General features: G+C 48.9%; 2 protein-coding genes across 2 annotated transcripts in view; one reads left to right on the top strand and one right to left on the bottom strand.

The window, feature by feature from the left end:
• Positions 1-15,602, bottom strand: part of LOC140724258 (NACHT, LRR and PYD domains-containing protein 3-like) — a 297,596-nt gene that overhangs the window by 150,638 nt on the left and 131,356 nt on the right. The window lies entirely within an intron of this gene.
• LOC140724257 (NACHT, LRR and PYD domains-containing protein 3-like) lies at positions 1,154-4,340 on the top strand. Its single transcript, XM_073038728.1, has 5 exons — positions 1,154-1,564; positions 1,607-2,242; positions 2,474-2,559; positions 3,921-4,088; positions 4,253-4,340. Exons 1-5 carry the CDS (start codon positions 1,154-1,156, stop codon positions 4,338-4,340), a joined length of 1,389 nt encoding a protein of 462 aa, XP_072894829.1.

Here is a 15,602-nt window from a genome sequence, read left to right as displayed (position 1 = left end):
CAACAAGCCCCACCCCACCAACAGCAGGGCTTGAAACTTTTCAGTCAGAACCACCTGAGGTCAGAATATCGTATGTATTTATATTTATTGTGTTTTCCATTGAGCTCTTTATCTGACTTTTTTGTGCTGCATCAGATCCGGAATAACAATTATTTCCTTTTCCTTTACACTTGTGTATCTTGAATTTGTTGAGTATTTGCAACACACACTGTTTAAGAGACACGAGACTGCAGATCTGCCGTCTCAAACCATTTTCTGGAGGAAGTCAGTGAGCTGAGCAGCGTCTGTGATGATGGAAGAGGTAGGGGTTGTTTGTGTTTTGTGTCAAGACTCCTGAACAAGACATTGACATATTCTCTCCCAACCACCCATCCATTGTGCACGTGCTGATCAACAAACCTAGTTATTGGTATTTTGACTGTGTGAGGGGAGGGGGAAGCTGTGAATTCCCAACCGGTTCCTTTGACAGAACGCCCAATACCCTTTTCTCCATCTCCATACGCCATATCAACACTGGGCTTTCAAAATACTTCCACAGGAGCAATGATATCTGTGACTGTAGTGAGAGGGTGTCAGTAAACTACCAGGGAAATACCCACCTTCACAGCACAGTTAATGTGGAAAGGTGATGATCTATTATTTATCTGGACCAGGCCTCTCTGTCCAGTCAGCGGTATGTTAATCGAATTTAATTTACTGCACGAGCATCCATTGATGAATCCAATTAATGCAATGGCTTTGGGCAACTCTTGTGTACTTAAATACAGAGTTCTGAGTTGAGGCATTTAACATTTTGACCATGTTCTCTGTTCCCATGGAAGATGTCCAACAGAAACACAAGGAGACTCTGCGGGCACAAACTGAAACACTGAGAGTGAACACGATCCTGATGAGAGAGAAGGTGAAGGTTTTCCAGCTGGTTGATCGATACGCTGAGCTCACGGTCATTTCTACTGTTCGAGATCGCATACCGGTGGAACATGAACTGCTGGCAAGAGGCAGAGACCACGAGGAGTGGAGACAGAAACATCTCCGTGGGGAACTGAAAAAAATCGGGACGGATCAGTTGTTCCAGAGCAGCTTTTTACGGAATAACTCAAAATCTGGGAGCTCGGCAGCAGTGGCCGGAGTCTCAGGGATCGGGAAAACAACAATGGTACAAAATATTGTTTACGACTGGGCCACGGGGAAAATATATCAGCAATTCCAATTTGTCTTCAGTTTGAAATTCCGGAATTTAAACTACATTAACGACAGAATAAACCTGAGAGAACTGATTCTGGATCAGTATCCTTACTTAGCGAATATCTTGGGAGAGGTCTGGAAGAACCCAGAGGGATTGCTGTTTATATTCGATGGTTTGGATGAATTCAATGACAAAATTGATTTTTCTGACAGTCGGAGAGACACAGAACCTCAGTACACATGCACAGATCCTGAATTCAAGTGCAAGGTGTCCGACATTGTGTACAGTTTAATCCAGCACAAGCTGCTCCCAGGGTGTTCAGTGCTGGTGACCACCCGTCCCACGGCTTTAGATTTATTGGAAGAGGCAGATATCAGTGTCTGGGCTGAAATCCTGGGATTTTTTGTTGAGGAACGGAAGGAATATTTCATCAGGTATTTTGAAGATCAGACGGTGGCAGCAGCTGTTTTCAAACACGTGAAGGAGAACGAGATCCTGTACACCATGAGTTACAACCCCTCCTACTGCTGGATCCTCGCTCTGGCACTGGGCCCCTTCTTCACACAAAGAGTCAGGGACCCACAGCGAGTTCCCAAGACCATCACCCAACTATATTCCTACTATATTTACAATATCCTGAAAAACTACGGCCGTGAGATTGAGAACCCCCGTGATGTATTACTCAGGGTTGGTCAGATGGCCTTCAGAGGAGTGTCTGAGAAGAAGATTGTGTTTACAGATGGAGATTTGATCAAGAACAATCTGCAGCCTTCCCAGTTCCTGTCCGGGTTCCTGATGGAGCTTTTGGAGAGAGAAGATTCTGCCCGGAGCGTGGTGTACACATTCCCACACCTCACCATCCAAGAGTTTGTAGCTGCAGTCGCACAATTCCTGAATCCACATCCCGGGGATATCTTGAAATTCCTCACTGAAGCCCACAACATGACAGATGGGCGATTTGAGGTATTTCTCCGTTTTGTTGCTGGTCTCTCCTCCCCAATGACAGTTCGGGGCCTGGAGGAGTTTCTGGGTCCATTTCCTCATGAAACAAACTGCCGGGTGATTGACTGGATGAAGGAGGAGGTTAAACGCCAGATTGGAAACATGGGGAGTGAAGCTGGAAAAAGGAGCCTCCTGAACACATTGCACTACCTGTTAGAGTCTCAGAATCGTGGACTGGCTCAGGCCACACTGGGATCTGTGAAAACACTTTCATTCCGTAGAATGACACTGACCCCGATTGATTGCGCGGTCCTGTCTCATGTCATCGGATTCTGTGATACAATAAAAGGCCTCGACCTGGAGAGCTGCCACATTCAGTGTGAAGGACTCCAGCGGCTGGTACCCGGGCTGCACAAGTGCCAGGAGTTGAGGTAACTTGATTTATCTCTCACTCTGAACTGTGAAACTGTTCCATTGCGTTGTTTCAATGTAAATGGATTTTGGTTAAACTGTAGTAAATCAGATTGTGAAGAATTGTGACAAATGCCCAGGGGATCGGTCAGTAATTCCCTAAGGACGGGGGGTTTTGTGGTTCCTTGTGAAGGGATGATGGAGACTTCATCAGATCAGTGAACAACAGCCATTGGTTTAATGGTAGTAAATCACAGGAATGGCCGTGTTTCTCGCTGCCTGTGACACGTCCATTGACAATGTTCTTTCTCACTGCTACTGTCACCCGGACCGAGATTGACTGCCACAGAGGCGTAGGAGCTTTACAACCTCTTCCCGGTGAGGGACAAGAGAGGATTAGCGGATTGTCCCAGCGAGACAGAATCAAATAGCTGTGTGAGTTTGTCCTCCTCCTGCCCTTCCCTGTGTCTGAGTATTACCATCACTCCACCTGTGTGATTTCGCTCACTGACCCCATGTGGGTTTCTCCTCTCCCGATTGCGCGCCTCAGTTCACACTATCCCTCCCATTCGGTTAACTTTTGCATACCTTCCTCTATTTGTTTTCCTGTGGGGATCTCCGTCCCGTATTCCTTCTTCCTGAGGAGTCTCTCTTCGCCATCATCCACATTCTGCGGTATCTCTCTTCCCCATGCTCCTTCGTCCTGTGGAAGCTCCTTTTCCCTGCTACATTCCTCCTGTGGGGTATCCTTTCCCATCACTTTCCCCCTGGTGGGAGATTCTTCCGTCAGCTCCGATGGACAATTTCCTATACACAACTCCTTCTCTTCCGACCATCTCAAGTCTTCCTCACTGTGGGACTCTCCGGCCCTGCTGCTTACGATGCTCTCATGTCAGTACCACTTTGAACCATCTGGGAATGAGAGAGAATATGTGGAGTTTATAGGGTCACACCGACAGACTAAATTACTGACATTGCGTGAATTCCCTGGAGCTGGTCATTGAGGGACATTGACAGTGATGGGAACTCCGATCAGTGATTTACTGAAGGGTTTAATGTTTCCTGAATTATCCGAGTGAGAGAAATTCCCCCAGACCCACGGTTTGAATAACTTTGTTCATCGATTTGTCTGTGTTTAGACTTGGGCAGAATGAACTGGGAGATTCAGGAGTGAAACTGGTGTCTGCGGCTCTGAGGAACCCGGAGTGTAAAATACAGAAACTGTGGTAAGTACCAGACTGTGGGAGATTGTGTTTACAGTCACTGGGTGTCTGACACTGAACATTAATGTGATCAGTTAATTGCGTTACTGTTAAACACTGGGGATTGTACCGTCCCCTGTCTCTCTATGTCCTTCGCCCTCACTCTCTCTTATCTCCAGGTTGGAAAAGGTTGGGCTCACAGATTCTGGTGTCGAGGATCTCCACACTGCTGTCAGTACAAACCGATCACTGACGGAGCTGAACCTCGTATCAAACTCGCTCACAGACCAATCTATCCCCGCTCTCCGCCGCCTCGTTCTGACACTTCCAAACCTGACGGGCATTTGGTGAGTGTTTGTGTTGATGTTCAATGTGATAAAATATCAGCTGATCCGCGGGTTTTCTGGTGATATTTGTCTGTGAGTGTTGTTGAAACATTAACTCCAGTCCCCTGTTACTGACACTGTTGTGTAATCTGTTTATTTCACCTTTATTCTCCCATCTGTTTCAGGCTGGGGAGGAATCGGTTCAGCGAGACCGGGGAGAAAGAACTGAAAACTCTGCAGGAACCCAGACCCCGATTGGGAGTGATCCTGTGAACAACCCAGCCCGCTGGATGTGGACATTCCAGGGCATCGCCTTTAACGGCTGTCCTCCCCTTTAATGTACACGCTTTAGGTTTAACTCCCAACGGTGCTAACAGATCTCGGCTCCAGCCGAGCGCTCTCTGAGGTCAGAGGTGTTAACATCACCTCGTGTCTACGTCTCCTGTCCAGGGCTTCTGCTTCCGCCGAATGTCCGTGTGCAGGTTATCCAGGGGGATTCTGAGGAATTACACAGCCAGGAAGAACCCAGGGCGGGGCTCAGTCTGTGACACTATTGTCCCGGGTGAGATTATCCGGCGGAGAGAATCTCTTTGCTCACTACGCTGAGTCCCGTGGCAACATGGTCAATAAAATGATGTTAAAATGACAAAGACCTCGGTTGCGACGCTGAGTCGGCAGTGATTTCAGACACTGCCCGGATGTGAGATTTTATAATCATCGGTTTCCAGAAGCAGGGTGAGGGTGAGAAACGGGACTGATTATTCAACCTGTCACTCATTGTTGGCGGTCTGTCAATTGTGCGTGACTGTGAATGAATCGGGAGCAGCTTATATATTCCCGCTCTCCTGCGGGTCACAGAATGTTGAGTTTACACGTGTCGTGATGAAATCAATAAACTGCTGTAACGTTCTGTCCTGGTGTCGGACTTGACATTTATTTGAGGAGAAACAGTGAATTGAGTTTACTGCTGCCCTGCGCACCTTGTGCAATGCAACAGCGCCCCAGAGCTCCTTACACAGGTTCAGTGGCGTCTCACATCCAGACTCAGGAATGTCGGTCTCACAAACACTGGCACTCAAGATCTTGTCCCCCGTCCACACTCCTGCCCACCCTGCGCTGTCGTCGCTGCTCCTCCCGGGCTCTACTCACTACCCCTCCTGCGATCACCGCGTTCCCCCTCCTGCGCTCTAGTGGCTTGCCCCGCCTGCGCTATCAACGCCTCCCCACACGCGCTGTCCATGCCCCAGCCCATCGCCCGCTGTCCTTGACCCCTGCACCCGTGCCCTCTCCTTCTACACCACTCACGGCTTAAAATGTCCCCGTGCACTGTCTTTGCCCTCCCACGCCCACGCGCTCCACTGCAAACGAGCAAAGACCAGCGAATATCTGAAGTGTGCCCACTAACTTCCCGAATAGGAAAGGGATGAGAGATGAACTCCCAGCAGTAAACACGGGGTGAGGCTCCCCCCGCGCTGTCCCCATCGCACATGACCAGGGTCAGGCACAGGTAGAAGCTCCCACTGCACCGTCACATGACACCCCCACGGGGTCAGACGAGGACTAGAACTCCCTCCACATGATCCCATCACAAAATTACGTCGTCAGGCACAGAGTGAAACCCCGTCCTCATCGTCCCATCACACCCGGTCGGGATCAGACACAGAGTGAAGCTCCCTGCGCACACTTTCATAACAGACTTCTGGGTTCTGATACACTGTGAAGCTCCATCCACAACGTCCCGTCCACACACCCCCGTGGTCGCACAGATTGACGTTCCATCCACACGGTTCAATTACGCCGTTCCGGGCCCAGGCACAGAGAAAGGTCTTAAAGTCAGATATATTAGCTAGGTATTAGAGTTAAAAGATATTGCAAAAACAATCTCATCGTGTTCATCTTGGAACTGGGTACAAGGAGCATCCAGCCCCATACCCCCCGACCCCCGCCACAAGCACTCACGAGATAGATTTTAGTAGGGGAGACTGCAGAGATGGAGACAGGGAAGCAGTGAAGATGTTGCACAGACGGGGAGAGGCGTAGGGAAGTGAAGGAATTGCAGACTCAGAGAGGGATGTAAGGAAGGGAGGGCCCACGGAGAGGCCGAGGAATGCAAGGGAAAGAGGATGCACGAAAATCGGGAGGGCTGGAGGAGGACAAGGACACTGGCAGAGGCGTACCGGTGTATCTTAGATCTATAGCAGTTTGCAATCTCATTCGAATTCTTAGGTCAATATTTACTAAAATTTATCTCGTGAGTGCTTGTGGCTGGGGTCGGGGAGTATGGGGCTGGATGCTCCTTGTACCCCAGCTCCAAGATGAACACGATGTGGATAATTTGGTAATAACGGAACCCCAGCCCTTCCGATCTCTGCCACCGTTCGTACACCTAACCAGTGCTCATTCGTTCCCGTCCACTCTCACCGACCGGACTCCACCCTTTCCCATTCAATCTCATCGCTCGCAGCCCCCGTGTAACCCCACAACTTCCTAGGCCTGACCACAGAACTTCTAAGGCCTGACTGGAACTCTTTGGTTTTAATATTTACAAGGACTTCGGGCATTGCAAGTGTTTGTTGAGATATATGCCAACGGAAATGGTTGTGATCCATCTCCCTCGTTATTGGCATGTTGCTATCAAATCTCCCTCCACAATTGCCCAGCAGATTGTGATCCGATGCCTCATTTTATCCCCAGTGTATGAAGAGAGTAATCCTGGGACATAGATCACTCTGGAGCCCCCTCGACACCCTCCCCCCGGCCGTGTGTCACACACAACTTATTTTATCCCCCAGTTGAGTATTGAGCATCCCAGGACACAGGTCAGACAGAGTGTTAAGTTTCCTTTACATCACCACTACAATAAATACAAATTTCTTATCCTCAGTGTGCCACCGAATGCTAACGGGATATAGAACAGACACAGTGTGGAGCTCCCATTGCGTCACCGCCATAGTGAACCCCCCAAACGCTACATCCGCAATGTGGGCACTGGGCGCTTCCAGGACGCGGGTCAGACTAAAGCAGAGCTGTATCTACAGCACCCAAACAGAGTGTTCCCCCACCCACCTCTTTATCCCCAGTGTGCACAGCGGTTGTTCCTGGGACACGTATATATGTCCACTTTGTTCTAGCCCCTTCGCTTTCCCATCACTATCCCTCACCCAATCTCTCTTCACTTGTTCATATTACCTCCTCATCCTTCCCTTCCACCCCACCACAATAACCCCCTCTCCCTCTTTGCCATTCCCTACCCTCTCTCTACCTGTCTCTTTCTACCAGCTCTCCTCTCCTTCTCTGTCTCCCCTCTTTTCCCCCCTGTTTCCCATCCCTCTCCCCAACAATTTCATTCACAACGCTAGCGTTCTCTACCCGCACTCCTTCCCACTGTTGTGCATCGTGTACACGCTGACGACTTTGTGGAACCGAGGGGGCCCAAGCCGAAAGCGAAGACGGTGGATATGGTCGGAGTCAAAGACCTTCGGCAGGTCTTCCTGAAGGCGTGGGAGGGAAAGAGAGAGAGAGAAGAGTCTACGGTTTCCGGAGCCTCACACTGGACATTTTGCCAGGGATGGTTCCGAGCCTCCATATCCCACGATTTTCAACGTGCGTATTTCCCACACCGAGAACTCCCGGTGTCGTATCCCACAAAGGGAGTTTTACCACTTACAGTTCCTGTCAAGGCCCGGTCCGTGAAGTCCGAGGTCCGGCTCACGGCCCGGTCCGTGGACTTCAGACTCTGGGTCTTCCGTCTTTCCCTTGTCCCATTTGAGGTTACTCGTAGGCACCTGATTCTCGTCTTGGGTCTGGGAATATAAGTGAACCTGGGTTCGAGGCTGGTTGCTGGTTCGGCTTGTTAGTATCCTGTCATTGTCTCTGTGGGGTTCGTTTCGTCAGAGTCATGTCCTTGCCTCTGTGTGGGGTTGTCCCGTCGGTATCCTGTCCTCGCCTCTGTGGGGTAAGTCAGGCCGTCCTTGCCGTTACCCTAAGGCTGGACTGTTCCTTTCCTTCCCTCCGAAGCCCTGCCCTGCAACCTGTGTCTGGAGCCTCGCCTCGCCTCGCCTTGACTGTGTCTGGAGCCTCGCCCTTTTTGGAACTGTCTGTCCGTGTCCACGCCTTCGCTAGGTAGGTCCGGCCATTTTCCGTTACCTAGCGTTGAGAACTGTCTCGTCGTGGTCAGCGTTTTGTGTAATGAGCCCAAGCCCTACATCCTGTATCCAAGGAGGGGTCCCGGCTCTGTTCTGTGTAATGAGTCCAGACCCTACGTCCGACTAAACGGGCAGACTATTATTTAAATGGAGAGAGAATTCAAAGTTCTGAGATGCAACGGGACTTGGGAGTCCTCTTGAAGGATACCGTTCAGGTTAACCTCCAGGTTGAGTCCGTGGTGAAGAACGCGAATGCAATGTTAGCATTCATTTCTAGAGGAATAGAGTATAGGAACAGAGATGTGATATTGAGGCTCTATAAGGCATTGGTAAGACTTCACTTGGAATACTGTGTGCAGTTTTGTGCTCCTTATTTAAGAAAGGATGTGCTGACATTGGAGAGGGTTAACATATGAGGAACGTTTGACCGCTCTTGGACTGTACTCTTTGGAGTTTAGAAGAATGAAGGGGGACCTCGCAGAAACATTTCGAGTGTTTAACGGCACGGACAGAGTGGATGTGGCAAAGTTGTTTCCCATGATGGGGGAGTCTAGTACGAGAGGACGTGACTTGAGGATTGCAGGGCGCCCATTCAGAACAGAGATGCGATTTTTTTTTACCCAGAGGGTGGTGAATCCATGGAATTTGTTGCCATGGGCGGCAGTGAAGGCCAAGTCATTGAGTGCATTTAAGGCAGAGACTGCTAGGTATCTGAGTAGTCAGGGCATCAAAGGTTATGGTGGGAAGGCGGGGTGGTGGGGCTAAAGGGGAGATTGGATCAGCTCACGATGAAATGGCAGAGCAGCCTCGATGGGCCGAATAGCAGACTTCTGTTCCTTTGTCTTATGGTCTTACGGTCCTGTACCCAAGGAGGGGTCCCGGCTCTGTGTTCCATGTTCCTGTCTCTCCCTCGCCCCAGGCTCAGTGTTCTGCGTTCCTGTTCTCCCTCGACCAGGGCTTTCTGTTCTCGTCTTGTCGATGTGCCTCGCCCAGCCCTGGAGTATCTTGCCCAGCTTTGTGCTGGGATTCCATCGTCCTGTGCTGGGGTTCCCTTGTCCTGTCCAGCAGTCTCACGTCCAGTCCTGTGATTTCCTCGTCCTGTGGCCACGTCTTGTCCTCGCCTGGTTCTGGAGTCCAAGCCCGAGCCAAGAAGCAGGTTCTGGGTCCTTGCCCAGTCTCTATCTCGGAGTCCAAGCCCAGGCTCCTGGTTCCCTGTTCCATGTCCTGGTTCCCTATCCTCGTCAAGTCCTAGCCCAGGCCCGGAATCCTTGTCTCGTCTGGATCCTTTGTCATGTCCAGCATCCTTTCATCCTTACTTCCCTTGTTTCCTTCTCCTGCCCAGTCCTGTTCCTGGTATTTCAGTGTCTGTGTCCTGCTTTTCGGTCCACTCCTAACGCCCACATTATGACAGTTCCTGGTATCACCGTGACGCTTGGAGTAATAACTCACAAGAGCTCCACATGAGGATACAGGAACGAACTCTATCGTTTGCGATATACAGTGGCGTGCAAAAGTTTGGGCACTCTGGTCAAAATTTCAGCTACTGTGAATGGCTAAGCAAGTAAAACATGACCTGACTTCCAATAGGCATAACGGTAAAGATGACACATTTATTTAATATTTGAAACAAGATTACTTTTTTTTATGTTCCATCTTTTAAAGTTTCAAAATAACAAAAAATGAAAAGGGCCCGAAGCAGAAGTTTGGGCACCCTGCATGGTCAGTACTTAGTAACACCACATCTGGCAATTATCACAGCTTGTAAACACTTTCTGTAGCCAGCTCAGAGTCTTTCAATTCTTGTTTGGGGGACTTTCGCTCATTCTTCTTTGCAAAATGCTTCTAGTTTGGTAAGATTCTTGGGCCGTCTTGCATGTGCTGCTCTTTTGAGGTCCATCCACAGATTTTTAATGATGTTTGGGTCGGGGGACTGTGAGGTCCATGGCAAAATGTTCAGCTTGCGCTACATAAGGTAGTCCGTTGTGGATTTTGAGGTGTGTTTAGGATCATTATCCTGTTGTAGAAACCATGCTCTTTTCATCTTCAGCTTTTTTACAGACGGTGTGATGTTTCCTTCCAGAATTTGCTGGTATTTAATTGAATTCATTCTTCCCTCTACCATTGAAATGTTCCCCGTGTCATTGGCTGCAACACAAGCCCAAAGCATAATCGATCCACCCCTCGTGCTTAACAGTTGGAGAGGTGTTCTTTTCATGAAATTCCGCACCCTTTTTTCTCCAAACATTGCTGCTAAAAAGTTCTATTTTAACTTCATCAGTCCACGGGACGTGTTTCCAAAACTCATCGGGCTTGTTTAGATGTTCCTTTGCAAACGTCTGACGCTGGACTTTGTGGTGAGGACGCCGGAAAGCTTTTCTTCTGATGACTCTTCCATGAAGGTCATATTTGTGCAGGTGTCGCTGCACAGTAGAACAGTGCACCAGCACTGCAGAGTCTGCTAAATCTTCCTGAAGGTATTTTGAAGTCAAACGGGGGTTTTGCTTTGCCTATCTAGAAATCCTACGAGCAGTTCCCGCGGAAAGTTTTCTTCGTCTTCCTGAGCTCAACTTGGCCTCCACCGTTCCTTTTAACTGCCATTTCTTAATTATATTACGAACTGATGAAATGGCTACCTGAAAACGCTTTGCTATCTTCTAGTAGCCTTCTCCTGCATTGGGGGCATCATTTATTTTAATTTTCAGAGTGCTAAGCTGCTGCTTAGAGGAGCCCATGGCTGCTCATTGTTGGCACAAGAATTGAGGAGTCAGGGAATTTATAAAGCTTTGAAATTTGCATCACTTTGCCTTTCCTAACAAACTAATTAGAGTCTGGGACCTTGGTAGAATTGATCTGAGAGCGCAAGTCTCTTGGGGTGTCCTAAGTTTTGCATGGTGCCCCTTCCTTTGTTACACTCTAAAATTGTACAAAACCAAAAAAAAACACTAATATTGTTTATAATGTTGAAAAGAATGCTTCTCTTCAACCTTATGACTTTTGGAGATCAGTTCATCTTCCACTCACTTAACTATTCACAGTAATAGAAACTTTGAGCAGGGGTGCCCAAACATTTGCATGCCACTGTATTTATTAGTTTGTGATGAACAATCTGTACAATTGATTGGGGTGGTCGAGAGGGCCAGTCTTTCGAGGGACCCCTGTTTGAATACGTTCAATAGGGAAGGAGGGAGTGAAAGTTTGATTGTAAATGATCACCAGCGAGGGAGCGACGGACGTAATTGATTCGGCTGCGGTCACCTTGTATAGAATGGCCGGCAGGGTGGGAGTGACACGCAGACAAGAGAGAGAGAAGTGTCAGACGGAGTTTAAACGGCAGACAGAGTGGTAATAATGCACTGATTGAAAATGAGCCCTCGGCATGAAGTTAGGTACTGACTAATAATTCGACTCATGGAGGGACAGATGCTGGGATTTAAAACGGAGCTCGGAGAGAAAGTGCAACGCGGTAGTGACGCGCGGATTAAAAATGTTCACAAGGCAGGGAGGGGTCGGCTGACTTACAATGGCCGACAGGATGGAAGAAGCTCACTGAGTTAAAAGGGGTAAAAGGGAGAGAAGGGCATACTGAGAAGCGAGACGCGGTGATAGTTTGATTTACTCTGTTTTACATTTACTCTGTTGAAGGGGAATGTGCAAACGCATGAACGATTTCTCCTCCTCAGTCCAAACGGTGATAATACTTACGAGCCCTGCAGCGTTCGAGTTTAAGTGAAGGGACGGAAAGATCCACTTCGTTTTGTCGGTGAGGTGAGTTACTCTGGTGGTCAAGAAAACACTGGGAGGAAGACAGTGGCCGAAAGTGAACATGAAATTGGTAAACTGCCTTGTAACTTTCTCTCTCCAACTGCCTTTCAAATTTCCCCGTTTATCTCTCTTGTCCTGTCTACGATGTGACTCGCTCCCCTGCCTCACTTCTATGTCTCGCTCTTTCTCTGTCTCTCTCTCTCTCTCTCTCTCTCTAACACACACATATACGCACACGAACACGCGTGCGCGCACAAACACACATTCGCTCTCTCTCTCTCTTTCTCTCTCTCTCTCTCTAACTGCTTCTGCCTACTTCTGAGACTCTGACTGCTTCTGCCTCCCCAAAGTCCCGTCAATACTGAGCAAAACTCAGAACAACGTCCCATTATATAACATTCATATCCATATACTTCTGATCGAAGCTGGGGGCGCTGTCAGGGCGTCGAAATAAAGGCGGGCGACAGAAGTTTATCTCCTCTCACCGGGGGAGACGGTAGAAGACTTGTTGGAGGACACCGGCCGACTTTTGACCGGCAACTGCGGTATGGGGGTCGGGGGAGGATTGAGAAAAAGTCTGGGCCAGCCTGATCTTATTGAATGCCGTGGCTGGCTGAAGAGGACTAGAGACTCGCCCTTCTCTCTGTTGTCTGTCTGTTTAAAGAAAAGGAATAAACTGGCCTTTCCTGGGCCTGCATGCTCCCCCGTGGATATAATAGTTGGCAATCTATGTCATCAGTTTGCCTGAGGAATCATTTCCAAGTCTGAAACTGGCACAAGATTTATATCAACAACACACACAAAATGCTGGTAGAACACAGCAGGCCAGGCAGCATCTATAGGGAGAAGCGCTGTCGACGTTCATAGGAAGTATATAGATGCTGCCTGGCCTGCTGTGTTCCGCCAGCATTTTATGTGTGTTGTTGTTTGAATTTCCAGCATCTGCAGATTTCTCGTATTTGCAAGATTTACATTTACCGTTTGTTCATGATGCAGAATTGTACAATTTATGTTCTGCGTACTGTCTGTCTTTTCGAGCCTGCAATGACGCTGCAAGTGTTTCATTGTACCTGTCCCTCACCGTCCCTGTGCACACGGCAATAAACCCGACTGGACCTGACAATACTCACTGAGATTTGAGCAGTGATGACCCCGGGCAGATGAGTCAAGGTGATGTCGGCAAACTGAGTGAGTAGGACCAGAGTCCAATATGGGAAATGTATGGTCTCCCTCTTCTACAGAGATACAGCATCTCTGAGTGGATTGAGGTGCAGTGAGGAGTGAAGAAGATCAAATCTACATTGTATTGATTGCAAGTTATTGTCTGTAAGACCTCGCACAGTTATTTCCAGGTTTATTGAGACAGCACCTGCGATATTTTCTCAAAGTCATGTTCTCCTTGTCTAACAAGTGTCATACAGAACAAATAACGAATCGCTGAAGGAACAGTGGACAGCGGGTCAGGCAGCATTTGTGGGCGGAGAGAGATAGGGCACATTTCCGATCCACACACTGACGCTGAACTGAACGTGCAGAGCAGATGACCAGTATGGGGAGTTAAGAAATGGGCAAGAGTTGGGCGGGTGCAAGTGAGTGTGTGTGGTAGTCAGCTCGATATGGGAGACTTCTGGTATGACACCGCTCACCATATGCAGAATTCTCAGAGCGAAAAGAGCAGGAAGTCCTTCTCGGAGGTAGAGAAGCTACAGAAGGTTGGAGAATGGACAATGAGATGCAATGCAGGGGGCTCTATGTTCACACACTTTGATATCAGAAATGAAGGAGAAGAATTTCTAAAAGGAGAGAACATGCGCACAAGAAGACTGAGGCGCTAAGAGCCTTGGGAGTCCGTGTACAGGCCTCCCATTGTGACGTACACACCTGCACCATAATGTCCCAAAGGTTAATTTACAGGTTGGGTCTGTGATGAGGAAGGCAAGTGCGATGCTCGCATTCATTTCAAGAGGACGAGAATATAAAGCAAGGTTCTAATTCAAAGACTTTATAAAGAACTGGCGAGGCCTCGCCTGGAATATTGTGAGCAGTTTTAGTTCCCTTACCTGAGACAGTATGGCTGAAGCTGGAGAGGGTTGAAAGGAGATTCAGAGGAATGATGCTGGGATTGAATGGTTAGTGATATGAAGAGCGTTTGATGGCGCCGGGCCTGCATTCACTAGAATTCAATAGATTGCGCGGGACCTCATTGGAAGCTATCGAATGGTGAAAGGCCTTGACAGGGCGGATGTTGAGAGGATGTTTCCTGTGGTGGGAGAATCTAAGACCAAAGGACGCAGACTCGAGATAGAGGAGCATCCTTTTAGAACAGAGATGAGGAGTGAGTTGTTCAGCCAGCGAGTGGCGAATCTGTCGGATTCGTTGCCACAGGCCCCTGTGGCGTCCGAGACTCTTTGTATATTTGTCAGAGATCGATAGATTCATGATTGATCAGGGCACGAAATGATACCAGCAGAAAGCAGGAGAATGGGGCTGAGAGGAAATGTCGAAGCAAACCCGATGGGCCAAACGGCCTAATTCTGCTCCTATATTTTGTGGTCTTGTGGTGCTGAATCAGGCGGATGCAGGTTAAGCACAGACAGGAATCGGGTTGTTGTGGCAGCAAGTTAATACACACGATAATTCAAAATAAGCACATTATCCAGTTCGCCTACCAGCCCCAACTAGGAGTTGAGGATGCCATCGTCTACCTGCTGAACCGTGTCTACGCCCACCTGGACAAGAAGGCCAGCACGGTGAGGGAGGGTCATGTTTTTTGACTTCTCCAGTGCGTTCAACACCATCCGCCCTGCACTGCTGGGCGAGAATCCACTTGCAACACTGTGTGTCAGACAGAGTGGTCAGCAGCACTGGGGCTCCACAGGTGACTGTCCTGTCTCCCTTTCTCTTCACCATCTACACCTCGGACTTCAACTACTGCACAGAATCTTGCCATCTTCAGAAGTTTTTTGATGACTCTGCCATAGTTGGAAGCATCAGTAAGGGAGATGAGGCTGAGTACAAGGCTTAATGTGAAAAAGACTAAGGAGCTGGTGGTGGACCTGAGGAGGGCTAAGGCACCGGTAACCCCTGTTTCCATCCAAGGGTTCAGTGTGGACATGATGGAGGATTGCAAATACCTGGGGATCCGAAATGACAACAGACTGGACTGGTCAAAGAACACTGAGGCTGTCTACAAGAAGTGTCAGAGCCGTCTTTATTTCCTGAGGAGACTGAGGTCCTTTAACATCTGCCGGACGACACTGAGGATGTTCGACGAGGCTGTCGTGGCCAGTGCTATCATGTTTGCTGTTGTGTGCTGGGGCAGCAGGCTGAGGGTTGCAGACACCAACTGAATCAACAAACTCATTCGTACGGCCAGTGATGTTGTGGGGGTGGAAATGAACTCTCTGACGGTGGTGGCTGAAAAGAGGATGCATGCCATCTTGGACAAAGTCTCCCATCCACTCCATAATGTACTGGTTAGGCACAGGAGTACATTCAGCCAGAGACTCATTCCACCGAGATGCAACACCGAGCGTCATAGGAAGACATTCCTGACTATGGCCGTCAAACTTTACAGCTCCTCCCTCGGAATGTCAGTCACCCTGAGCCAATAGTCTAGTCCTGGACT

Source organism: Hemitrygon akajei, unplaced genomic scaffold (assembly GCF_048418815.1).
Source record: "Hemitrygon akajei unplaced genomic scaffold, sHemAka1.3 Scf000180, whole genome shotgun sequence".
NCBI classification, from domain to species: domain Eukaryota; kingdom Metazoa; phylum Chordata; class Chondrichthyes; order Myliobatiformes; family Dasyatidae; genus Hemitrygon; species Hemitrygon akajei.
This window is presented reverse-complemented; position numbering and strand designations above follow the sequence as displayed.

Bases quoted from the DNA above. Each gene is read 5' to 3' on its own strand.
- LOC140724257 (XM_073038728.1), top strand. From the start codon at position 1,154: ATGGTACAAAATATTGTTTACGACTGGGCCACGGGGAAAATATATCAG. The intron at 2,560-3,920 runs GTAACTTGATTT...TCTTATCTCCAG, and splicing joins CACAAGTGCCAGGAGTTGAG to GTTGGAAAAGGTTGGGCTCA. The intron at 4,089-4,252 runs GTGAGTGTTTGT...CATCTGTTTCAG, and splicing joins CCAAACCTGACGGGCATTTG to GCTGGGGAGGAATCGGTTCA.